Source organism: Rhodnius prolixus, unplaced genomic scaffold, assembly GCF_049639745.1.
Source record: "Rhodnius prolixus isolate KJV_2025 unplaced genomic scaffold, Rpr scaffold_2, whole genome shotgun sequence".
In the NCBI taxonomy this organism is placed as follows: Eukaryota; Metazoa; Arthropoda; class Insecta; order Hemiptera; family Reduviidae; genus Rhodnius; species Rhodnius prolixus.
In genome coordinates this window covers 56,494,093-56,521,421 of record NW_027411592.1, presented here as the reverse complement: position 1 = coordinate 56,521,421, position 27,329 = coordinate 56,494,093, and the positions used below count along the sequence as shown (strand labels likewise).

The 27,329-nt window shown below is 37.4% G+C and overlaps 1 protein-coding gene across 1 annotated transcript in view; it reads right to left on the bottom strand.

Annotated features, from left to right (window-relative positions):
* LOC141448492 (arylalkylamine N-acetyltransferase 1-like) overlaps positions 1-27,329 on the bottom strand; it is a 201,644-nt gene that overhangs the window by 19,154 nt on the left and 155,161 nt on the right. The window contains exon 6 of the mRNA XM_074116871.1: positions 9,347-9,435. Within this exon, the coding sequence (XP_073972972.1) occupies positions 9,347-9,435 (89 nt within the window). The remainder of the gene's footprint in view (positions 1-9,346; positions 9,436-27,329) is intronic.

Genomic DNA, 27,329 nt, shown 5'->3' with positions numbered 1-27,329 from the left:
ATTTAAACTACAATCAAAACCTGCCTTACTACACTACATCGATTATTTCGTTGTTTCGTTAATTTTGGGCTACATAAGCCAATCCCGCAACTGTACCCTGGATTGTAGGTCGATTGTTCAACGATTTTTTGATAGCCATTCCCATCGCCGTATTCGTGTTGATCGTGGATTTAGTACTGTGGCAAAGCTGCTAAGAAGAGAAATCGTTTACATGTTACCGAACGCGGTGACTTACAGCTGTATTTATTAAGTAAATTCGAGCCTGATATTAACCTGTTAACTTATAACTTGTTAAAAATCATCAGATTCATCTTTCACATTAGATTAGTTCCAAAATTTAAATTGAAATGTTTGTTTTAATTTGAATACAATTTTGTGTAAATATTATTTATAAAGTTCCGTTTTATTGCTCTCATTAGAACAGTCTCATTTAAAAATGTAAGTTCGAACTCAGAAACAGGATAAGACTCATATGGCACGCTATAATTAAATTAAAGTATTGATTGCGATTGTGGTAAAGTTATAAATTTTAGGGGGCCGCTAGAAAATAATTGATTCTCAAAGTGGGGCGGTAGAGGAAATAAGTTTGAGAACCATTGCTCTATAACATGATTTAACAGAGCAAAAATCCCAAAATTTACAGGGTTCAGATCTACACGGAATTAAGGAGATATGATCCTCAAGATTGAGAGGATTATTAAAAAAAAACTATTCCTGACAATTGAATATTAGTAAGACCTAGATGTAGTTTCAAAATGGTAGATTGTCCTGTCCTGGTTTCGCTCCTGTGAGGATGGTCTATATACAACTCCTCGGCGCTTAGTGGACTAGGAAGGGCTTATCCCTGGACATTTATTGGCTTAAGCGAGAGGGATAAAAAGTGACATCCCCTTGTACAATGTTGATTCCTGGCTCCGCCAGCTTTCTGGTAAGTAATTGCTTACACTGGTAAGCGGTTTTTCCATTGATATACAATAAACAGTTCTGTATTGATCAGAAAACATTCAAAAGTTTATTTTCAGATTAAAACAAATGTTTCTTTTGAAATTTCTTTTTAAAGATGCGGGTCCAAGCAACTTTCTTTTTTCTTTTTTTTTCGTATTGTTCTAAGGGAAGAAATAAAAGAAGAATTGTAGGAAGGATGAAAATTTAGTAAAGAGGGCAAGTGGCCAGGACTGGAAGGAGTCGAGGGATATTGGGGACTGCCTGTGGAAGAAGAAGTTGGCTCTGGTTTGGATTACAAAAGGGAAGAAACACAGTTTGACAAGTCAATTGTTTAACAGTCAGAGGGAGTTGCAGCACAGGATCCAAGGGACCAAGGGCGAGAGTGACTTAGTTTCCACAGGATCATCTCTTTGGAGTTCTTCAAGCGTCCCACCCTTGATCCCATTCTTTCACAACAATGGGAAACCCTTTTTTTCCCCCTTATCTTTATTTTTCTTTATGATGACTTACTTTTCTTTTTCTTTATTTCCTCGAATTTCCTTTTGTATTTTTCTGTTTTAGTGTATTGTACAATTGTTATAAAGTTAGAGTGAAAAAAATAATAATAATTATTTTAAAAATAATATCAAAACTTGTTAAAAGAGTTTCGAGTTATGAATAATCATTCCCAGTAATTTGTTTGAATATGTAAGCGTGCATCTATGAAGTCAAAGCCAGCTCAAAATGAAAGATTCCCTTTTGGCTTTAAAGTTACCAAAATGTACTTAGTCTGTCAATTTGAATGGAATTTTGGGCTAGATTGGTGTGTATGGGTGCGGGTAACTCAATTTCTGTCAAATATCAATAAAATCTGCGTATGATCGTCGTTTACTCCAGTGAGAGACAAGGGTTTTAACCATGAAGAGTGAAAAAGATCGTTGAATGATTTTAAGAGTAAGATCGTCAGGACAGGGGGTTTTAACGAAGTGTGAAAGATCGTTGAATGTTCGAAAGAGCAAGATCGTCAGGAAATTGTTTAGTACTGTGAAGTATGGAGATGGGCACAAAGTAACCTAGAATCATTGAGATAAGAGAACTGTAACAAGAGCAGGATTTGGATAGATCATTTTTTTTTTTTTTTTTTTAATTTATTTATTTTCACAACTGCAGAATAATTCTGCATCAAGTGAAGCTGATACAACATGATACATAGAATAGATACATGAATACATGAGGGGAGAATTCACCCATTGGTGAAACTCCCAAAGTGGTACAGTTCACTATAGTACATTGGCTCTTACTTCATTTAGAAGATCGCGTGGCCACCTGCGCTTCAACCGCCTGGGAGGATTTCCTGGTAGAGTGGTAAGTTGAGCTACTAGAGGATTGGGATGTGAGGTGATTGATGTGTGGAATTTAAAGTAACGGGATCTTACAGCTTCAGAAACATAGGGAACAAGGAAATCTCGGTGCAAGGTATGATTGGAAACAAAGTAAGGAGCATTAGCGATTCTACGGAGAGTTTTTGACTGGAAGGATTTGATTCTGTAGATATTGGAAGCTTTGGCTGAGCCCCAAAGTTCCATTCCGTAAGTCCAGGCAGGTTTTAGTATCATAGTATAGATAAGACGTTTATTCTGTAGAGAGAGTTTAGATCGCTTGTCAAGAAGTCTAGAGAGAAGTTTGTATCGTCTGTTCAGTTCTTTCCGTTTGAGTCTAGTATGTGGATTCCAGGTTAGGCGTTTGTCCATGAAGAGTCCTAGATACTTAACACAATCTGTTGAGGGAAGAGGAGTGAGGTTTAGGTAAACGGGTGGAAGGACAGTTCGCCTTAGGGAGAATGTAATGTAATTACATTTATTTTCATTAATTTTAATTCTCCATTTCTTTAGCCAAGGCTCAAGAGATTCTATATGGGATTGGAGGAAGCGGTAGGCAAGGACCGGGTCTTTATGAGGAGAGAGGATGGCCGTATCATCGGCATAAGTAAAAAGGAAGGTACGAGGATTGGTAGGAATATCAGCAGTGTATATGGTGTAGAGTACAGGCCCAAGGACACTTCCCTGGGGAACACCTGCTCGAACTGGGTAACAAGGAGAGTAGGAATTTCCACAGACGACACTAAATAAGCGTCCAGTAAGGTAAGATTGAAGGATGAGAAAATATGTAGTTGGTAGGATGCTCTTGAGTTTGGCAAGCAATCCCCGGTGCCAGACGCGATCGAAAGCTTGAGCAACGTCGAGAAAAACTCCTGGATAGATCATAAAAAGAAGATTAAGATGGCACTGAGAAGAAAAAAAAAAAAAATGTTCGGCACGGTAAAGTAACATTAAGATAAGAGAACTTTGCCAAGAACAGGATTTAGTCGAATAGATCCAGAAGGGAATAGTGAGATGGCTAGGGGCTCCAATTAAGAATGGAGTGATTCTAAGGGGCTCCCCAGGCCGATATAGATGGAGGCCTAGAGAATTAGGTTCAGCTGAACGATGCGAAGAACAATATCAGTCAACTTGGTTGAGTCAAATGTTAATATCTGCCCCACTGATGGGGTACCTTTGAACACAATATAAAATAGAAAGAAATGATATTAATTTTACTCTGAATCTACGTTCTATCAGTTATTTCTCTCGACTACTACATTACTTTCTCTTTCAGACCACTGAAATCTAGTTCAAAAATCAAGAATGACTCAGTTCGGGGATAATGTACCCGAAGTGTGATGGGTTTAGGAAGTTTGAAAAAAATATTCGGTTTGTTGCGCTTCTTAATGTAGGTTCGGACCCACTTTCCCCTTCTCTGCGATTAAACCAAAAAAAAAGTCACAAACTTGCAGATCGGTAGGGCGGCACATTTTAAATGGTGATGCTGAAATGTGTGCCCCCTCTCCTTCCATAAAAGAAAATATAATATCCAACACATTTTTGCAAGCAAATAGACTTTTGTAAATACTAGATAGATTTAAAAATACGAATTCCAAATGTTAATATGGACTAACAATACTTACACCTTATCCACTACAAATCTTCACAATACACTTCCAAAGATGCAACAAAAAGTTTTACTTCCACCTTACAGAAAATATAACCATTCCTCAATTCTGGACTTTACCAAACAATGAAAACGAAGGGAAACTCGTGTCAATTATACAACAGGTCTACCACAAAATATGGAGAAAATTACCAATCATAAATGCTTTTAAATATTTGGCGAGAAATTAAAACTGTCCAAAGGTGCCCCCCTGCCCCCTCTCCACTATTTGTATCCCAGCTAGTAATTGCACATTTTGCATTGCATTAACTCCTACAGTCTGAAGATTTCAACTAGGCATTTTTTTTTTTTTTGTAGAATATAAAGATAATGATTGTTTTATGGTTTTTATAGATAATAAAAAACAGAAGAAAGCGATAAAACAATGGCACCAAGTGAAAGGGCGAACTGCAGAGATAAAAGTGTATATAAAAAGAAAAAATGGAACAATTCCTACCATTTTAAGGATATAAAAAATAATAAAAAAAAATAAATGTGAGCAGCACACATAGCTCTTCTCTTTAATGGTTATAACTGCCAGCTGGAGGGAACACCATTAATGGTATTCCAGAGTATCAGGGGTTCCGAGCTGGAGGGAGGGTAAGAAGGCGCCAAAGGAAACACAGGTTTTTTTCTTTTCCTTTCCTTTACCAAATCCAGGACTTCTATGGCCATCCTTCTATTTCTGCACTTGGATGCTGAGTCTGCTGTAAGCCATTCTTACTTTTCCATCCTCTCGGGGTGCTTTCACATTCTACATACAGTCACGGCATGCTAAGATAGAATATAGATCTCTTCAGGGTTGTATTTCTTGGCCCATGATTTTTTTTTTTTTCTACCAACAATTGTCTTTTACTGAGGTCCTTGGGTAAAGCGAAAAGAGATATAGATTATGCTGGAAGGAGGTGGCAAAGAAGAAGAAGAAGAAGAAGAAGAAGAAGAAGAAGAGGAGGATGATGGTCGTGAGATCCAGTTATGACTTCGCTTGGTTCTTTTTTATGCTCCTTACGAGCCATTATCAGCTAAAGGTGGAAAATATTAGGTGAAGTGGTTAGCCGCCCCCGCTTGCAAAAGTAGGAGTGGCTAAGAACCAGATGGTAAGTGGAGAAAAGAATGATTCGGTCACTGTTTCAGTCAATTGCAGGAATTGTTCTCATCCTTTTTTTATATCCTGGACGCCCACTTCCTCCAATAGAATAAATTTCTGTGAAGTACGAGTAGGATGTATAAGCTGTCCCTTCCCCTAAAGATTTTATATAAATTTCTGTATTAAGCTGATTTTTTTTTTTTTTTTTTTTTTAAATATCAATTATTGATTATCAATTTGGGTTTACCTACAAAAATTTTGGTCGTTGGAGTAGCTATTATCCTACTCCCAAGTTTCACCCGTGATTTTTGTGACTTGTGATGGTGTCACGAACAGATAAAAGGTACTAGATAGTACAATTAGGTTTAGGTTGCCTTTCCTTCCTAGATGTAGGCCAAGTGGGGGAGGAACATTAGGCTTCCTGCACCTGGACCATTCCATTGGAACATTTCGAGTTATTGAGTAGTAGCTAATTTAAGGAAACTAAGAACATAGTGGGGAAAACAGCTTTCAGGATTCAAACTCAAGACCAGATTTTGCTCTAACCAATTTGGGAAAAGATATAGGAACGTCCTCACCGCGCAAAGCATGTTCTGGAAGGGCTCTTTCAGTTTATAAAATCCTACTATACTTTTTAAAGTTTAATTGCTTATCAATGGAACAGAGAGCTCTTCAGAGTGAGGAAATGCGCCGTAAAGGTTGTAGAGTCTTAGCCTGTTACTGAACTGAAAAAACAAATATTTAGTACTGCAAGTACAGCAGCAGCAGGATAATGGAGCTTAAGGTCAAGTCTTGCACAAGTATTAATTTTCTCTGGTCATTTCAATTCGGAGGATCCAGCGAACTATTGGAAGTGTGGCAGAAAGAGAAGATGAGAATGAGAATGACGATAAATGTCAGCAAAAGTAATGCAACACAGATTGTTGATCTTCTAGTGCAGGGGTCCCCAAACTACGGTCTGAGGGTCACATACGGCCCCCAGAGGACATTTATCCGGCCCTCGCCGCACTTCCGGAAGGGGCATCTCTTTCACTAGGTGGTCAGTGAGAGGAGCACTATATGTGCGGCGGTGCCGCAAAGCGCTGCGTCGCTCATATACAGTACTACTTCCGGTGACGAGGGATGTACGCGTCACGGCTCCAAAAACAGTGTAAAATAACAGCCAGAAGTAGGAAGAAAGGCAAAGCACTATAACTAAACCAAGGACTTTGACCATCTCATTAGCCAAAAGCAGGTCCATAATTCCCACAGAAATACTGGGCAGTTTGGTGATTTAAATTTACTTGTTCTTTATTTTAAATATTCTATTTGTTCCGTTTTTTTTTTTTTTTTTTACATTAAAATGCTTTTTTTTTTTTTAATATTCTGGCCCTCCAACGGTCTGGGGGACAGTGAACTGGCCCCCTGTGTAAAAAGTTTGGGGGTCCCCTGTTTTAGTGCACTGCAATGCAATATTATATGCATTCCTTATTTTCACCAATCACATAATTGGATGGTGACTTTTTATCCGTGACTTTATTAACGGTTATTCTTCTGCATACCTCCAAAAAAAAAAAAACATTTCTCATAGTTCCAAAAGTCATTATCACAATCTAATTCTACAATACACACGTAGAAGAGCAATGGAGACAGTGCACAGTTATACTTCAAGTCCCTTATTGATAGGACCAGGGCAACCCAAACATCTTAACAATCACGAGGAACCCACAAAAAACAGGAAAACTAAAAATCTTTGAAACATACTGAGCTGACTTAAGGAAGTCATGGTAAAAAAAGACACTATACAATGTTGTTAAGAATATTGCTCTAGTAGTGGTAGGAGAAGGCGACAGAAGAATAGGGCGAGGGGAAATAGACCGGACTTTAGACAAAGAGAGGATGATGATAAAGAAGCAGAAGAAGAAGAAGAAGAAGATTCTCTCCAGACAAAAGTGACATCCTGTTATCCTAAAGGATTACAACAGGTTCAACAAGAATGATACTTCTAAGAGCGACGGCACGGGATGGTTTGGGGTTTGGTTTAGACGATGATGCTGGCAGAAACTGAAGGAAGGAAGTATAAACCAGCTTCAACTGTGGAAGAAGAAGAAGTGGAGGTTAAGAAGAAGGAATAAGAATTAATAAACGCCCGTGTGTGTGTGTGTGTGCGTACGTAGTATGTGGAGTGGAAGAGGAAGAACAGGAACTAAAGAAACAGAATGAGAGTTCCCCTATCTCTATTCCTTTCCAACACCGCTTTCTCTTATAACGAAAATCCTAAACTCCTGAACGCTCCCCCCCCTTCTAGCTTAAAAACAGGCTCACACTCAGGGAGTATCAGAGAAGAGGAAGTGGAAGAAAATAAAAAAAGACAAGGTTGGCAGTAACAAAGGGAATAAAGAGGGCTAGGGCACTCTATCTATGCGGGCCAGGGTGTTTTTTTTTTTTTTTTTTTGTGAAAGTAAAGTATCTGGGGTCGGAGAGAAGGTTTAATTGAAGTAGATATTTTATTGTTATATGCTGTGCTAGGAGACAGGATAGTGGGACACTTGCGAGCATACAGGAGAACAGACTGGAAGAAGCAAGAAGGAGTAGAAGGAAGGAGAAACATCTGAAGAGAAAAAGATGCTTAGGGTGACAGAACTATATGAGTAGCCCGAAGAGGAAGAGGATTATGTCTTGTCGGTCTTATGTCTCTTGAGATTATCTTATACCCTCCTTTATTCCTCCGTCTACTCCTTGAATTAACAAAATGAAAGTAAGAAGGCAAAAAATGGGGCAGGCAATAAAATAAATAGGGGATATATTCTTTCCCCAAGAAATAAATATATTATTTATTCTATTTAGCATTAAGCGAGCAAAATTATTGATTATGATTATTAATGGTATTTTAATGATTTAAATGATTCATCAACAGTGAGCCTAGGAAAATTGATTGATTCAATCAGCCAATTAAAAAAAAGAATCAAACAGACGTTACATTATTATAATAAAATATGCATTGTGATACTGGGTTCAATTCCCGGTTCTAGGACTTGGATTTTAAGTACGAGTTTGTTTACTCGTATGTTTACTAGTCGCCTAAGTCCCCGATACCTAATTAGTAAGCCCACCTGAAAAAATGGGGCATTACTTAACTTACTACTTAATTATTTTACTGTTTGGACAATTTATCTAAACTTTTAATTTATAAAAGATAAGATTCTAATGGGGCGGCCATTAGGCTTCGCCTCTGCGACTTGGATCTATTGAGGCTACCTCCAATCTACAGCTCGCCCTCTAGACCCGTCCGCTTAATAAGACTCTTAATTCCGGATAGCGACTCTTAGGCCTTGGTTTTTCCTCCCCGGAAAATAACATCCTTAGCCCAGACAAGCCCCTCGCACTGACACAACACGTGTAGTGTCGTTTCCTCCTCTTCCTGACAGAAGCTATAAAAGACTGCCTCATCTGACAGGCCTAAGCGATTCATGTGCTTCCAGAGCCTGCAGTGGCCACAGTTAATAGGCCTACAATTATCCTAATAACCACACGGCCTTGACGGATTAACTTTGCAGTCAGCCTTGGCCGAATAGCCCCACAATGAACTCCTTCGCCTGTCTCCCTGCCCAGTGGTGGCCAACCACCACCACTCCTGAGACCTCCTCAGGCACCCATAATTTAATGGCCACAATCTTAAGGCACTTGGAAACCCCACAAAATAGGGCTCCTGGGCCAACGAAGTCTCCCGCAGCGCCTTCACGAAGCCAGCCAAATCTGCTGCTTCGTTTCCTGAATTACCGGGTAACCCACACCCAGAAAGACCTTATTTTGGTCACTGATTTCCGCCAAGGTACTCAGACAGTTCCATACCTGAGCCTTGAGTTAACATGATAGGAACCAATAGCTCTTAGAACAGCCTAGCTGTCCGAGAAAAATGACAATCCTTTTATTTTATGTAGCACACGTATTTATTGTATCCCTGGCCGGTTTCGGAATTTCATCCATTGTCAGAGGGTAGAGATTTCAACTTCATTTATGTTACTATCTCTTGCTGATTGAATGAGGGAGGTTACATAGAGTGAATGAGTGTTATTCAAAAGGTTATAGTTTAAAAGATTTAAAAAATAAAATATTGAAATAAAATTAATGAAATTAAATGTGTTTAAAGGCTCTGAAAGCAGGAAACTGAAAATGCGTAATTCCGATTTTAATTCAATCGAAAGATATCTAAAGATGGTCATTCTTCGTTGTAAGACTCAAGAAAGAAGGTAAATTGAAATAAGAACAGTGCAAATGACAACTGATTGAATTTCCCCTTTACTAATTACGAAAGAAATCAATAATTACCACGGGATTGTCCTGGAGATCTCCTCCTCGACTTCTGTTCAGCATCCAGATTTGGCCCAGATCGCCTGTCCACCCATTTCCGCACAACCCTATTCGACAAAAAAAAAAACAAATACTTGCATTACTTCATTGCTTTTACCCATCATCCACTTTGTGCAACCATTTCTGCTGTTCTTCTGAACAAACAATCTGCGTACCCGCTCGTTGCGCATTCACTGTTGAAATCTCCCTCAATCTAGGAGGAGTAGAGCAGGTATAATCATTGATGATCTGCAACAAGCTATACACAGGCTTTTCTCCCTCTATCTGCCAACTAAAGCCTGTTGGCGATAGCTCATCAAGCCGCTGCTACAGCAATGATAACTGTATCCCTCTCGCTCGCCCACGCTCTCTTTCTCATTCTCTCATTACCGTTGGATTTGCATCCATCTCTCTGCCGCTTCCGTTAACTTCCGTCTTTCCATTATCACAATCAACCATTCATCCCACATTTTTTTGGCTCCAAAAAAAGAAGTGGATATTTTTTGTCTTTTACTTCTCTTAATTGTTTTAATTACCATTAATTTCCTTTTTCGTACTTAAATAATTATAATAACGGTATTTTAAGAACTCTAATTGACTGATGAATAAAAAAAATCCTTAGGATTCAAAACGGGTTTCTAAAACAGGTCAAAATATATTGTTTCTTTTAATTTTATATCTTCCCAATTAGTTGTAGATGGTAACAATTTAAATGCATAAAACCCCTCGCAATTAATTATTATCATTTTCATCGGCTTTTCTTGATCACAATTACACACTTGAATTTTAAGAAAAATAAAACGACAGAAAGTGGCCTTAAGATGTTTTGGAAACTGAGAAATGAAAGGAAAAGTGTCGGCAAGATGAAAAAAAAGGGCATTCTTAAAGAAATACAGAAAGTACTGTTGGTCTTTGGTCCCTCAAGAGCTAAGAGATGGATATGTAACAGATAGAATATTATTGCTATCTTGGGTCATGGATCATGCAAACACTAACCACGGCTTCTCCTATCCTTCCTTAAGTCCAAAGAAAATATATGATTGTTTGGCCGGAAGCTGTTTAGAAGAAGCTATTTTGCTTAGAAAAATATGTGTTTTTTTTTTTTGTTTTACTTTCTCTTACTAAGAGAAGTTATCGATTTTGAGTTGTCGCCGGAAATACCCATTTTGAGATCTTCCGAGTCCCAAAAAAGTGGTTTGTGTGTGTGTACGAGGTGTGTTCAAAAAGTAACGGGAATTTTTAAATTTCGCGGGTTTGGAGAGTCTGATTGTAAAATTTTTTTTTTTATTATGTTGGTACACATGCCCCTGAAGTACGATAAAATTTTCAGTAATATTCATTGTTTACTTCTTAAGTGGCAGCCGTTAAGGTTAGACGTGTTTTTCGAGCTTGGCGATTTTTGTTTGTTAAAAAAAATGGATCAAAGAATTTGTATTAAATTTTGCGTAAAAAATGAAATAAAGTGTGTGAAATGTTAATAAAGGCATATGGTGAGTCTGCTATGAGTAAAACAAGGATTTACGAGTGGTATAAGCGTTTCCAAGGTGGCCGCGAAAACGTTGAAGATGACGAACGACCTGGACGTCCAAGCACATCAACAACCGATGAAAACGTGAAAAAAGTGAAAGAAATGGTTATGAACGATCGCCGAATCACAATCAGAGAAGTCGCTGATGATGTTGCCATATCAATTGGCTCATGCGATGAAATTTTTTCGGATGTTTTGGGTATGAAACGTGTGGCAGCAAAATTTGTTCCAAAATTGTTGAATTTCGAACAAAAACAGCGGAGAATGGAAGTTGCTCAAGAGTCACTCAATGAAGTCGACAACGATGCGGATCTACTGAAACGTGTTATAACAGGTGACGAAACATGGGTTTACGGATATGATGTCGAAACTAAGGCTCAATCGTCCCAGTGGAGGCATTCTGGATCGCCAAGACCGAAAAAGGCTCGACAAGTGCGGTCGAATGTGAAGGTTATGCTCACTGTGTTCTTCGATTTTAATGGCATAGTGCATCATGAATTCTTGCCACAAGGTCAAACAATCAATAAGGAGTACTACCTACAAGTTCAACGCCGTTTGCGTGAAGCAATCCGAAAAAAACGCCCGGATTTGTGGCAAAACAATTCATGGATTTTGCACCACGATAATGCACCTGCTCACACTTCATTGCTTGTTCGTGAATTTTTGGCCAAAAACAAAACTTTAACGATGCCCCAGCCTCCATATTCGCCAGACATGGCTCCATGAGACTTTTTTCTATTTCCACACATAAAGAGAACATTAAAAGGCCGTCGTTTTACAAGCATAGATGACATTAAAAGCGAATCGCTGAAAGAGCTGAACGCTATCACAAAGATCGAGTTTCAGAAGTGTTTCGAGGATTGGAAAAAGCGCTGGCACAAGTGTATTGTATGCGAAGGGGACTACTTTGAAGGCGACAATATTAATGTAGATGAATAAATAAATATTTTTTTCAAAAAACGAAAATTCCCGTTACTTTTTGAACACACCTCGTATGTCAGCCTGTCGTTCAATTGGAATGTGTTAGATTAACAGCTTCCATGACAATCATTCTGAATTCTCGAAGAATATTGATTCTGCTACTTTATCTGGTACCGTTTTTCGGGTTCTAAATGAACACATGTATAGATGATGAAAAGGAACTGGGTGTTGTAGCTAGTTGAAGAAAAACAAAAGTAAATACAGGGTACACACCCGAGCTGTGGAGACGGAGGACAGCCAATTGAATAAGGAAGAAAAGCAATTTTCTCTGTGAAAATATTTATAAACAATAGAATCTAAAGTGTTGCTGACTGCAGAATGAATCCGTCAAGGCCGTGGAGGCTATAAGGGATAATTGTAGGGCCTATTAACCAGGCCACTGTAGGCTTAGAGAGCACATGCATCGCTCTCTGATGGAAATTGGGAAATGAAAGGAAAAGTCTGCCAAACAGAAGAAGAATAAAAAAGGCTGTCTTAAAGAAATACAGAAAGTATTGTTGGTCGTTGGTTCTCAAGAGCTAGGTGATGGATATGTAAGAGATAGGATAACCTTTAGGATAGGATAGCCTGTGTAGGTTCTGTCAGGAAGAGGAGGAGGAAACGGCACTGCACTTGTTGTGTCAGTGTGAGGAGCTTGTCTGGGCTAAGGATGTTACTTCTCAGAGAGGAAAAACCAAGTCCTGAGAGCCGCTCTCCTGAATTAAGAGTCTGATTAAACGGAGGTCTGGAGGGCGAGCTCTTAGAGTAGTGGGAGCCACAATAGATCCAAAGGGGTCGCAGTGGAATAGAATAGTATAGAAAAGAAATTTATTATTCTGGGACAATTGTCCTCTAAGAATAAATACAGGTACAAATAGAGGCCTTAATAGTTTGGCCTGTGATTAAACAGAAAATAAATAAATAAATAAGTATTTACAAAAAGTGAAAATAAAAATAACAGCAGAAATTAAGGAAATAAATTAAAACAATTATTATTTCGCTGGAAGCTGGGTAGAAAGGAAATAATTGATCAGAAGGGATTTAAAGAGGGAAAGGGGAGGAGCATGGCGGACAGATGTTGGTAAGGAGTTCCAGAGAGAGGTAGCGCGTATTAGGAAGGACTTGTCAAAGGATGAGGTACGGTGAGAGGGAATATAGAGATCGGATGAGCGAGATCTAGTATTACGGGAATGTATCGAGGATTTAAACTTAAGTAGTTGAAAAATATAGGAAGGCCTTTGAGACTGGATGACTTGAAAAAGGAAAGAAGCCACTTCAACTCATCGTAGCAGTGCGAAATGCGAGAGTCTCTGGGGAATGCTGAAAATAAATCTTATGAAGCAGTTCATGAGGCGCTTGAGCTTAGCTTCAATATCACCAGAAAGACCGCCATAAACTGAGCAACTGTGGCGTAGGCCTTAAGGGTCGTCCTGCTAGAATCTTATCTTATATTATCTAAAGCGTTATCTAGAACTTAGAAAACGTGTAAATCTCTTGGATTAAGAATAAAGATTACTTTATCCTAAAAAATATCCTATAGATTAAGAAATTAATTTTTATAACCTTTCTCTTTCATTACTAAGTTGAATGTTAAAATGAGAAATTTTGGCCAGTTCGCCCCACACCAAATACAAGCCCCCCTCTCCATCCGGGCAAGGCTTAACAAATTATTTAAAAAGCAAGTATTGATGAAGAGAGCGCAGTGTTTAATTAAAGGGCTGGACTACACTGATAATTGCTATAGCAATTAGGGCAGCAGTTAAAAAAAACCTGTAATTTATTATTAAATGGTACACCCTTGATGGGCCGTTCATATATCTTCCTAGGACGCGTTCATCCCTACTCTTCATCACGCTGAAATGTTTATAATTCGTTTACAACCCTTTTTTTTTGTTTTCTATCCTCTTTCTCCTTCGTCCTTCTTTGACTCCTCTCTTCGTCGCCCTTTTTTTACTCACTCAAATGTTCAACGTTTGTATTACAACAAGTAAACTTAAAAGTTTATAAAACTTGATTATATTTTAATCAGTTTCAGTTGGAAACTGGCGGTAGCCATCTTAAATTTAATTTATAGGTAAGCTAACTGGGATGGAAACGAGATCCCTCCTTTTATCAAAGCACAGCCTCCCTCTGCGGCTGAATTCAGAACAACGGTTTTAATAAATTACTCACAATACTCTTCTCATTGCTTACAATATATTTCTTGAATAAAGTTACCAAAACTTTTCTCTGATCTAGAAATTAGTTTAAAGGTTTTTCTTTAAATTCATGCTCTCAGCAGATCTACAGCATCCATTTGGAAATTTTCAGATCTGGCACGACGGACGATTTAACCTAAGGGAGAAAGACTCAGAGAAGAGAAATGTCCATAGTTCCTCGTCCAGTTGCTTATCTCGAAGGAGAGCACGTAAAATAAGGATCATTCAACCAAAACGTTATAATAGGAAAAAATAAAATAATCTTCCATTTTTTTTCAGGCAAGACTTTACGTCTATCCCCCAATTAGGTATCGTGAACGGAAGGCGGAAGCACATATTTTACAATTAGCATTTTTTTCTTAACAAATAAAAAAATAGCTATATGTGAGATTCGATCTAGGAATCTCCAGCTTAAAAAGGCCACGCTTCAGAAGCACTAGAACAACACCCGTAAATGTTATAATAGTTTGTTATAGTTTTTGTCATGTTAAGTCTGAATTGGGGCTTCCACGTAAGTCGACTGTCTAAATAGTAAAGTAAAGTAATTGCCTATTTTACGTCCAACTACCAAATTAGGTGTCGTGGACGAAGGCGACTAGCAAACATACTTCACTGTAAATTTCTTTTATTAACCATTAAATACAAACCAAGGTCTAAGACCGGGAATCGAACCCACTAAACCAACAATACATCTTAGCATTGCGGGTCTAGTCTCTTAACCGCCTCACATACTTTACTATGAATTTCTCATATTAAACCATTAAATAAACTCCAAGGACTAGACCAGGGGAATCGAACCCACTAAACCAACAATACATCTTAGCATTGCGGGTCTAGTCTCTTAACCGCCTAACACACTTTACTATGAATATCTCATATTAAACCATTAAATAAAATCCAAGGACTAGACCAGGGGAATCGAACCCACTAAACCAACAATACATCTTAGCATTGCGGGTCTAGTCTCTTAACCGCTCAGCTATCGTGGCCGCCTGACTGTCTAAATATAAACCCAAATATCGTGCTCATGAAGATGGATCTTTGGACACTCCCTCCAACTAGAAAGGCTTAACTTATGAACAGATGTAGTTTCTTTTTGACTTAACTAAGAGTATAACGCTAGATTCACGTTAAGGACTAAGTCAAAAGATTAATTAATAATAATAGTCTTAATATTGTGGTAAATGCTTAGTAAACGATGCATAAGCTTTTACCCAAAAGGACTGTATACCTCTTCACCATCAGACCTGGACGGTCTGATATACCCAAGGTTTACTGTTACCAACTAATCCACTTTACTATAGTACAGTGGTTAGGTCCTTATATTCGGGCTCTTTTAAGAGAGTAAATCCACACCCACTCTACTGGATGGGTTGAAGATGACGTTAAAGGATGTTGATGATGAGATGTACTTGTGGTGGTAATAGTATCTTTGTGTTCGTGTACCTGGCGAGTACTTAGTACTTGTAAGAGAGGTACTCCACTTTGTTGTATAGATACATACACAGATCCATGTATAAAGGTGTATTTGTGTAAGTAGCCTGAACCACAAGAATTGCCGCTTTCAACCGTGTCCTGTTAAGTTCATTCGACCATGGACACTACAACACTTATCTCTAACCAACCGTCTGGTTCACTTAGTTTAGACTGTGTACATACTATATATACATATTTGTCGTAAGTTTATATAAAGTACATTATCTAAAATTAACCAAAAATAAAGAAATTCTTTTTTTGATATTAAACCTTTCTTGACCCCCATTTTCATTCTCTAAAATTCTCTTGTCGATAGTTGATCTTAACGTTATACGAGGGTCGTTTGAAAAGTCCGTGCAAAGTCAGAGAGATAGCACCACTGGCGCGTATCGAGGTTATGTTTAGTTAGTAGCATCTCTTGGAAGAACACACACCAAGTTTCAGCCAGATCGGTCTATTTCTTTGTGTTTGGCATTCGTTTGAATCGAGGAAGTCGAGTGATTTTCAAAAAATGGACGAAAAAGAATTTCGTGTGTTGAGTAAACACTACTTTATGAAAGGCAAAACGCCTCAGGAGACTAAAGAGAAGCTTGATAAACATTAGGGTGACTCTGCACCATCGATTAGAAAAGTTTAATACCTAAATTGGTTAATACCTAATTCAGATAGAACGATTATCTGTTAGTGGGTTCAAAGGGTTGTTAAGGCTTATTCATATTTTTTTCTTTTTCAACAGGTAGTTGAGTGTGGAATTGTAATTTGGAGTAAATGCCAACTATATGAATTTTCTTTTATAAAAGTAGCACTTGTTTAAAATATTTCCTAACATTTTCTCAAATTTTTTTTTTTAGTGAAATTCGTGACCTTTGACTTCCTTATTTTAAGACAATCTACTTTAAAAATTGACTACTGGTCCATCTAAAAGAGTTTTCAATGAATTAAACAACTTGATAAATAACACTGGTGAGTGCTCGTGAACACGTTTTCTGGTAAAACAAACGTAATTTCTCATAAGAAGATAGAAAGGAATCCTGGGCAAATGATGTACCGTTTGAAAGCCCATTAATCAAGGAAACTTTTATTATAAGTGCCAGCACCTAGGTCTGATAATGGTCACGTAAGGGCCTAATGGGTTTTTTCTTAAAAATTTCGATTACTTTTATTTTTCACAGTATCCAGGAGGAAGATTGAGGCTGTTTGGAGAATAACTTATGCTTCCAAATGGTGTCAATTTTTAGAAAATTTATCTCTGTCTCTCTAACCGTGACATCAGAATTGAATTCGGACTAAAACTTTCTGAGGAATAACATTTTTATTGGAAAAGAAGTAATGATTTTAGAAAAAAAAAAAATTAAAGTGACGTCTCTCAAGAACAGTGGAAAATATGAAGTTGGCCAATACGTCATTGAACTCCACTTTAGATGTAGCCTATGGACAATACTTACTGGTTCACCCTGTATACACGTCTTTAAAAGAAAAATGCTGAACAATTCGGAAAACAAAGCAGAATTTAAAAAAAAAAAGTGACCAATAAGAGTAGCCGATATAAGAATGGAATGCATGTAACGGAGGATAGACTACAATAAAGGGAAAAACCATAGAAACATACAATAACAATCAAGGTTATATCTTCTTTTTGAACATTTATTTGTTGGACAGAATGGATATCAGCCAATTGGATTGTACATGTAGAGTGAGCAGTAAGGGAAAATTGGTATATAAACGGGAAGTGCAGGAAATAGGGCATTTTCCCTTTGATTTAGAAACATCAAGCCTCAAAATATCAATGGAACAATCATCATTGTTCTTAAAATATCTTTGTTTTGCCTCCCCCCCCCCTTTGGACCTTTTGTGTGGTGTGGGGGGTGACAGCATATTTGTTGGCATATAGCATGCTATATTATCAAATAAATGGCTTTTCAATGTTTGATAGCTTGCTATCAAAGGGTATTGTTTTCAGGATTTTTATAGTTTTTTTTTTTTTTATTTAATGATGAGCTTTATCCGATTATTGTTCAGGGTTAAAATTAAACGGAAACTCTATTTATATGTTCAGCGTATCGTCTAGCTTTCAGAAAAGAGACCCTTAAATGGGTCAAAACTGCAAGGAAAAACTCTTTAATTTAGTAGTTAATCAGGTTTAAGGTTAACAACCAATACGAGGGTCGTTTGAAAAGTCCGTGCCAAGTCAGAGAGATAGCACCACTGGCGCGTATCGAGGTTATGTTTAGTTAGTAGCATCTCTTGGAAGAACACACACCAAGTTTCAGCCAGATCGGTCTATTTCTTTGTGTTTGGCATTCGTTTGAATCGAGGAAGTCGAGTGATTTTCAAAAAATGGACGAAAAAGAATTTCGTGTGTTGATTAAACACTACTTTATGAAAGGCAAAACGCCTCAGGAGACTAAAGAGAAGCTTGATAAACATTATGGTGACTCTGCACCTTCGATTAGAACAGTTTATAAGTGGTTTCAAAATTTTCTGAGTGGCCATATGGGCACAAGTGACGCTGAACGTTCTGGACGCCCTGTTGAGGTTACTACTCCAGAAATCATTGATAAAATCCATGATATGGTGATGGATGACAGAAGAGTGAAGGTGCGTGAGATTGCTAGTGCTGAGGGCATCTCGAATGAACGGGTACATAATATTTTGCATCAACATTTGGACATGACAAAGCTATCCGCAAGATGGGTGCCGCGATTGCTCACGCTTGACCAAAAACGAAATCGTGTGAAGTGTTGCAAGGACGGTTTGCAGCTGTTCCAGAAGAATCCGCAGGACTTTAAGCGTCGTTTCGTCACTGTGGATGAAACATGGATACATCACTACACTCCTGAGACCAAAGAACAATCTAAACAATGGGTTACCAAGGGGGAATCTGCGCCAAAAAAAAGGCGAAGACCGTTCCTTCGGCTGGAAAGATTATGGCGACTGTCTTTTGAGATTCGCAAGGAATAATCCTCATCGACTATCTGGAAAAGGGTAAAACTATTACAGGTGCATATTATTCATCGTTATTGGACCGTTTGAAAAACCGAGCTGCAAGAAAAACGCCCACGATTGGCCCACAAAAAAAGTCCTTTTCCATCACGACAACCCACCAGCTCACACCTCAGCAGTTGTGGTCGCAAAATTAATGGAAATAGGGTTCCAACTCGTTTCACATCCCCCCTATTCTCCAGACTTGGCTCCCTCGGACTACTATTTGTTTCCCAATATGAAGAAATGGCTGGCGGGAAAAAGATTTTATTCCAACGAGGAAGTAATTGCAGAAACGAATGGCTATTTTTCAGACTTGGACAAATCCTATTATTCGGAAGGGATCAACAAACTAGAGCAGCGTTGGACAAAGTGTATAAGCCTAAAAGGAGACTATGTTGAAAAATAAAAAAGGTTTACCCCCAAAAATTAAGTAGTTTTTATTTTTGCACGGACTTTTCAAACGACCCTCTTATCTGGTGGTACTTGCTAGTTCATTGTTTTGGCAGAAAAATATTTCCTGATATAAGAATAACTTTAACAAAGCTTTCAGTTAAGTGTTTTTCATCAAAGAGTCGAAAGTTTCGAATTCAAAAAAAAATTATCTGAACTGAACAAAAAAGTTTAAAAAGCTCTCTCGTTCTGCAAGATTCCCCCTTCCCCCTTAAGTGAACGTAATAAAAAAAAAAAAAGTGAAAAACATAAAAAAAAAAAAAAAGTTACTTAAGGAAATATTTTACTCTAAAAAAGAAAAATCTACTTTCAAAATGGATTGAACTAGAAGTTAGGGAAAATCAAATCACAAAAGTATGGAAGTCGGAAAAGCTCTTGCTTGTAACTTTTCAACTCTCAGTATTCAGATTGAAAAAGTAACTCAATCATGGAATTGAAGTTTCTGTTAAAATAAATCTAAATATGGTATATGGATTTTCTGTATTTATTATTTATTATTTATTCTATTTATAAATATGACTTCCTCTTTTATCGTAATTTACGTAAACCACAATATTCTCAAAAAATAAATTAATGAATGAATTTTTTGTAATCAAGTTTTGCATATACAGGGTGTATACTTTATTTTTTACTTCCGTTTTATTAAATAATGATTGTTAAAAACCAAAATGGTTACTTTTCTTTTTGTTCCTTCTCCAAAAATTTGACATTTGAGTAAATTAGTAGTGCAAAATTTCAGTTTTCTGCATTTACACCCCTCAGTTCGGGGTAGGGTTTTATTAAAAACCAAGAAAAATCCATATGGTCTTGAAGCTCAATAAATGCGCAACTTTTTCTGAAATTATGTGACTCCTTGATTCATTAATCATTGAAAAAATGCAGTTGAAAATTTTAACAGAAATCATCGAGAACGAATTTTTTTAGACTTTAAAGTAAAAATGTCACTGTTATAAGAAACGTTTTGAGGCTCTGTATTGAGCAAATTTATAGGAAATTTAATGCTCTTTCATTTGGAATAAACAGATTTGTTGTAAGATAAAACCCAAAAAAGTTACGGCCGTTTTTATGGTGGAAAACGCGAATATCGATAAAAAAAAGTTAAAAATGCAAATATCTTGGACACTATTGAGAATTGGGCCAAAGTGAACAGAATATTATTTGTTGCATTTGAGCTGCTGAATCACCTCCCAAAGTTTCGAGACCTCTCCTCCCGTATACACCCTGTATAATGCCAGAAATGTCTGCAGCAAAAATTTGCACTTATTTTTTTATTTTTTTATTTAGCATCAACTCTTTCTGCGTTTAAAATAATTATAAGAGAATGCTATTTATAATATAGAGGTAGTATTTTGAAGCAGAGAATTGTAAGTCAACTGAACCTAGGGGCATCCTGATAATTGTCGTGTGATCGATCTTTAAAGTCAGTCTTTTCAGATTCAATATGGACAATCACTGTACTGCTGTAATTTAGGTGCCTCAGACACTTTATATAATTTTCTGGTTGGTATGCCCATCATTTAGATCTGCCAGGAATGAATATTTATCTGAATTTATTAAAGTTGAGCCACGATAACGAGGAAAATTTACTTAATTTATTAGTTATAGACAGTCTCATTACTTTGTGGTCTCTGCATTAAATATTAGAGAATATATTATTAATATTGAAAACTGCATTTATTTATTTATTTATCCTTTTAAGAAAATTTACACCTGTGCCTACCTGCAGGGTACAATAAGTAAATGTGAGAAGTGTATAAATAAATAGCGTGGCAGACGTGAATGACGGTCATCCAGTGATGGCCGCCATTAGTCACCCAGTTGGTCAGGGGGCCAACGGCGCCTCAGCCGTCTTCGAGGATTGGAGGGTAGCTTAGTTGAAGACCAGTTTGCAGCTAAAGGGTTGGGGGATGAAATGAGAGTTTTTGATGAAAATTTTTATATCCGATTTTGGCAAGTTTGGAGATGAGTGGAATTTTGGAGATCTGTATGTATTGTGTAGAATGGAGCGTCTACTATGCGGCAGAGTATTTTGGATTGGAGTGTTTGCATAGTCTATTGATGTTGGATTTTTTTTAGCTGTTCCGTAAAGTTCGAGTCCTTAAGTCCATATTGGTGGTGTGTAGAGCTGTATAGAGTCGTCGTTTTGTTCTGTAGTGAGAGTTTTGAGCGTTTGTCGTGGTAGTCTGGCTAGAAGTTTGTATCGTTTGTATTAGTTCGGTACGTTTAAGTCTCGAATGGGGGTTCCAGGTAAGTCTCTTGTCTAGGTACATTCCAAGGGACCTGCACATGGTCGGCTGGTGGGATAGGTGTATGATGTAAGAAGACAGGTGGTGGAGTTTGACGTTTGAGTGTGAAGACTATGTATTTAGACTTAGTTGGGTTAATTTTTATACGCCAGTTTTCTAACCAAGGTTCTATTGAGTGAAGGTGGGAGTGTAGAGAGCGTACTGCGAGGATAGGGTCAGAGTGTGTGAAGAGAATGGCAGTGTCGTCAGCGAAGGTGTAAATAGAGGTATTAAGGTTAGAAGGTAAGTCGGCAGTGTAGTTTGTTTTGGGGTTTTGTAAGGTGCGCAACAACAAGGGTTCTTTGCACCTAAACTATACTGTAGAATAGACACTTTACTACACAGCCTAACCTACACCTAATCAATCTGATCGATACAAACCTAACGGTTGGCCTAACTCCTATTTTCTTCTAACCTAACTAACTAATGTTGGGGTGGAGTACTCGATATTCCTCGCACCCCATAGAGATCTAACCTAAATTTAAAAAAAAAACCTATTTACACAAAATTTATATATACACTCATATACTCATCTTATTAATTACATTCATCCTAATAAATACAATCATCCTAATAAATACAATCATCCTAATAAATACAATCATCCTAATAAATACATTCATCCTAATAAATACATTCATCCTAATAGTTATATTCCTATATATACATTGAGTGGAGTACTCTATATTCCTCTCACTCATTTACAATCCTAAATCTATTTACATTTACGCAGCCCATTCATACGCGTGCCAGGGTGCCAATCCCGACACAGACCCACCCGTCCTAGAAAGCAGTGGCTCCCGAGAAAGTGCAAGAAGACGTCCTGCGAGACAAGAAGACAAAAGTTTGCCACCCCTGCCCCGGCATTGGCCCCCCTACACCTCTTTCACACACACATTCACACTGCCTAACCTACTCCTTCCTAAATTGTTACTATTATCAAATACTACTGTTATTTTTACTGCTACCTAACTTTTGTAAAATACCGATTTCTATAAGTTTGTATTTTAAAAGTGACCTCGCATAGTAAAGTGTCTATTGTTACATTGAATTAAAAACATTAATATCCTTCAGAAATCGCAGAGTGTTTTGTACGCTGTTTTCATCGTCCTTCAATACTTCTTCCATTTGTGAGGAAATGTTACACTTTTGCCTAGCTCTGGAATACTTGGGGGATTCAACCAGGATATGGCGTATAGTTAAAGGGACGTTATTACACTCAGAGCAAATAGGTGGTTCTTCTCTTTTGAAGATGTAACCATGGGTAAATAGCGTGTGGCCAATCCTCAACCTGGCTAACACCACCTCCTCACGGCGAGTGTTTCGACATGATGTTACCCACTTCATTGGTGTTGACTTTATATTCCTCAATTTGTTAGTTAGAGGAACTAATTCCCAGTCTCTTATCCACTGGGACATAATTTTTGGTCTAAGAAAACTTTTCCAGTCTGAGGGCAGATCGGCAGTGTAGATTGTGTAAAGTAGAGGAGCAAAGACACTTCCCTGTGGCACACCAGCAAGGACAGGATGAGTAGTGCCTTGAAGAACTTGAAAGAATCTGTCAGAGAGGTAAGAGCTGAGTATGAGGTAAATATTGAAAATTAAAGAGCATTTTGTTATTTTTCTTTATAAATTTTAGTTCTTTTAGTTGTCTTTTATTTTGTCTTTAGTTTTTTATCTTTTATGTAAGAAATAATTTCATTTTTAGTTTTCATCTATTTTATGTTAAGTAATAGTTTTGTACCAATACTCCATTTGCATAGGGTAGTACCCTGAGAACAAATAAAAATTATACTTATAGTTATACTTAAAATAACCAACATATTTATTTAAAGAAATAACAAATATAGCATAAATTTTAAGCAGAGAATGTCTCCTTGTAATTTTGTGGCAAAGAGATTACCCCAGTTATCTAAAAACAAACTTTATATACCTAAGATGGTTGTTATACAAACTAGGAGAGAGACAATATTTGTTTTATAAAAAAGTAAAAACAAAACGTTGCACAATAACTGCATTGTGCATTTGTTTGTAACGATATTGTCGCAATCTACACTTCGGATAGTCAACTATACCAGTGCCATTATCCCGCACAATATCCATATTGAACTAATGTTCTAACATTTTCTGTTTTACACAATAACATTGGATTACGTTATTACATATCCAATTTTTGTTTTTGTTCAATGGTTAGTAAGTGAAAAATATTGGTGCTTATTGGTAAAGTTAGAACTTTTTTTTTTTTTTTCTTTGCAAAGCTAAATTTCATTCTTACATATTGCAAATGATTCTTGTTCTGTTTTCTAGCTCTTTTCAAACGATTGTAAGACCTTTAAGGAAATTTGTAAACTTGGTGTATCAATGATTAAATTGTGACCATTAAAAAAAAGTTATAGTTCCACTTATACCGTCTTGAAGTGCCAATGTATACCAACAGCTAGGCCATCTGCCTTGAGAAATGGACGCATAGCAACACCTTGTAAGGCGCCACGATAGCTCGAGCGGTTAAGAGAAATTGAAAGCGCGCCTGAAAAAATAGGCCATTACTTTACTTTTACGCCTTGCACTTTGCTGATACACTAGTAAGTGGACTATAGCTTGTCATTCGAATTGATTTCTTTTAAATGATTTCAGTTATACAATAGCTAAATTAGCTGAATTAGCGCAGTAATTAGAGTTAATGGATTTCCTCGCGGAGATCCTGAGTTCAAATTCAGCTTAGGTTTTCCATTTTCCTAGAAGATTCTTACAACTCACTGTCTCTTATCTGAAACGAGAGAACGCTGTCCGTAGCCAGCAGTGCGCTGCTTTGGGCACCAATAACCTCAGAGGGTGAAACGCCTTAAATTTAATAATAGTAAGTAAAGTAATGCCTATTTTTTTTTCAGGCGAGCTTTACGTCTATCTACCAATTAAGTGTCGTGGTCGGAGGCGACTAGCAAACATACTTTACTATAAATTTCTTTTATTAACCATTAAATAAAATCCAAGGCCTAGACAAAGGGGAATCGAACCCACTAAACCAACAATACATCTTAGCATTGCGGATCTAGTCTCTTAACCGCCTAACATACTTTACTATAAATATTAACCATTAAATAAAATCTAAAGCCTAGACACCGGGAATCGAACCTACTAAACCAACAATACGTCTTAGCATTGAGGGTCTAGTATCTTAACCGCTCGGGCTACCGTAGTGCTAAAGGCGTTTCATTTCTTTCTAAAATATTTCGAGTACTTAGCCTTGGAGCCAAAAAAGGAAGCTACGCAACTAACATCAAAATGTTCTCAAAAAAAGCCTAGAGTGCTTCACTATCGTACATGTGTTCTGCAAGCCCACATTGAACTCCAATTTCAGGACCTCTGTAACTGAATGCCTCATCAAGATGAGCCACAGGTACAGGAGACCGTCAGACTATTTGCTGGTTTTTACTTTAAGAGTGGAGTATTTCCGGTAAATCCCTGATCGCTTTAATTTCTCTAGGCTTCAAGAGAGAAGGGAGAAATTAATACTATAAATGGTGGATTTCAAGTTATTTATTGTAGCACTATAAGGCAAGCAAAGTAGAATGTTGAGCCGAAATAAGACACCTTGGTAAATGTGTGAGTGGGCTGGAGAATCCAGAGCGGATTCAGTGAACGTTTCCTCCAGTTATCTTGATGGATGGACATGACCATTTATATCATGGAAGGATGGTGACAAATGTAGCTGACAGTGGGCCCCAAGTAGCGAGGCAATAGGGCCGCGGCCCACTTTGGGGGTTACAGGCGGTTGGTTGGGTGGGATATGTATCAAGACTTAGCGAGAATAGTGGCTAAGTCGTGCCCAGCAGTAGAGGCAATGTTGTCTGATGACACTTCTACCAACTGCTATTGGAATTCTCTTCTCTTTACCACCCCAGTCACTCGCTCTCACTCTCTCTCTCTCTCTCACTGATGGCTGCCAGTCTCACAGTTACAGATACCACGTGACTAATGTACTTCACGTGTCACACGCATCTAATACTTTATTTCATCTTCCTACACTTGTACGCGCACTTAGATATATTGTAACATTAACGTTTAGTTTGATAATGATACCTTGGGACATAGATAAAGAGGTTTTCCGGTAAATCATTAAGCACCATGGACTCTGAAGTGTTACAGCTTTATCAAGGAGATTTATTGAATAAGATTAGTTATTTCATGTAAGTAAGTAAAAAAGAAAACGAAGAAAGCTGCCGGAAATGTCTTGCAACAATTTTGAACAAGACCGTAGGGTGAGGTGGGTGGCAAATTCAGTAAGTAAAGTAAAGTAATTGCCTATTTTTTCAGGCAGGCTTTGTGTCCAACTATCACATTAGGTGTCGTGGACGGAGGCGACTAGCAAACATACTTTACTGTAAATATCTTTTATTAACCATTAAATAAAATCCAAGGCCTAGACCTGGGGAATCGAACCCACTAAACCAGCAACACATCTGGGTCTAGTCTCTTAACCGCCTAACACACTTTACTATAAATTTCTCATATTAACCATTAAATAAAATCCAAGGCCTAGAGACCGGGAATCGAACCCACTAAACCAGCAATACATCTTAGCTTTGCGGGTCTAGTCTCTTAACCGCTCGACTATCGTGGCGCCCTAGTTTTTTGCTTCAATAGAAGTACAAATGAATACCAGAGTTTCAGTTTCCGTCCATTAGGGACATCAATATAAAGGTGTACGTGAACATATCATATCGGATCCTCTGGCAAATTCGGGTAAACTAATGCCCTTCAAATTTAGTGAAGATTTGGAGGGGTAAATAAATTTTTGTTACAGATATAAGCCGCCTAAAATCAAATATTATTAAAGCCCTTTTTATAAAATTTATATTAAATAAATGCTTAGCTTCGCGGAAGGACTTCAAAGAGACTGGTCATGCGGCAAAATTGAGAAGATCTGGTATATACTGTAGGACTTTCTGGACTTGGACTTTGTGCTACTTTATTTCTGGACATTATGGACTTGAATATTGGATTAAATGGATATTTTGTTCATATTTTCATCTCATGTTCAGTGTAAATATCCAGAAATTTATTCGTTAGAACAGCTGGTCTTTTTTCTTCTCTTATTTTAATTTGGATAGCCCTAAATTATTAATAAAAAAAATTAATTGATATAATAAAATAATACAGTAATTATTTGGAATCACTAAGATCGAATGGATACTGAAAAAAAGGTAACCTAGAAGGGCCACAACGTCTACGCAAAACATGAGTATGTGGGTGGTAAATGCAAGAGCGCTAAAGATCAAAGGGTCTCTCCCATTCTTCGGCTTTCAGAAAGTAGAGCGTGCTAAAACGAACCACAATAGCAATAATCCGTTATGGGCGACTCCACAGTTCAAAGGGCTGAGTGTAACTTCAATAAAAAAGGGGAAAAAAGCTTTCGTATTGAAGCTATGAGCTTTGTAATCCCTTTTCAGCACATCATACTTCACATTTTCATAACTTTTTACGCATATTATTATTATTATTTTGCTTCTTTTTTTTTTAATTTAAAGCGCGCAAAACATCTGTGGTTATTGATCCTTGAAGCTTTTTTCAATTTCAATTTCAAGCTCGTCACAGACAAGAATGTAAACTATAGCCCGAACAGTAAGCTGTAAGAAGCTCGTAGGAAGAGAAAAAAGCTAAAGGCCAACAGCTGGATTCGAACCCAGGATCTCCGTGTGGAAATTCAGCACGCTAACCACCAAGCTAGAGTAACATTTAAAAAGCCGTTGCCTCTTCTCACCCTAAAACTAATCTTCCTTAAAAAAAAAAGTTATAGCTTTTCAAAAGCGTGTTTAAGAGTGCGTTAAATTTTAAACGCTTAGACTAACTCCTACGAAATACATAGTGAAAGCAAAAATGATTTACAATTAATTTGTAAATATTTGTACTTTACAAAATCACTAAACGAAAACAAATTCTTCTTTTTTTTAAAAAACTTTCAAAAGTGCGGATACATACAGTTTAATTTTCTAATAACATTAACCAATTTAAAGAAAACGGAAAGGAGAATACCGGAAATAGGTGAGACAGGCTTTTGAACAAGAAAGAGAGGGATTCCA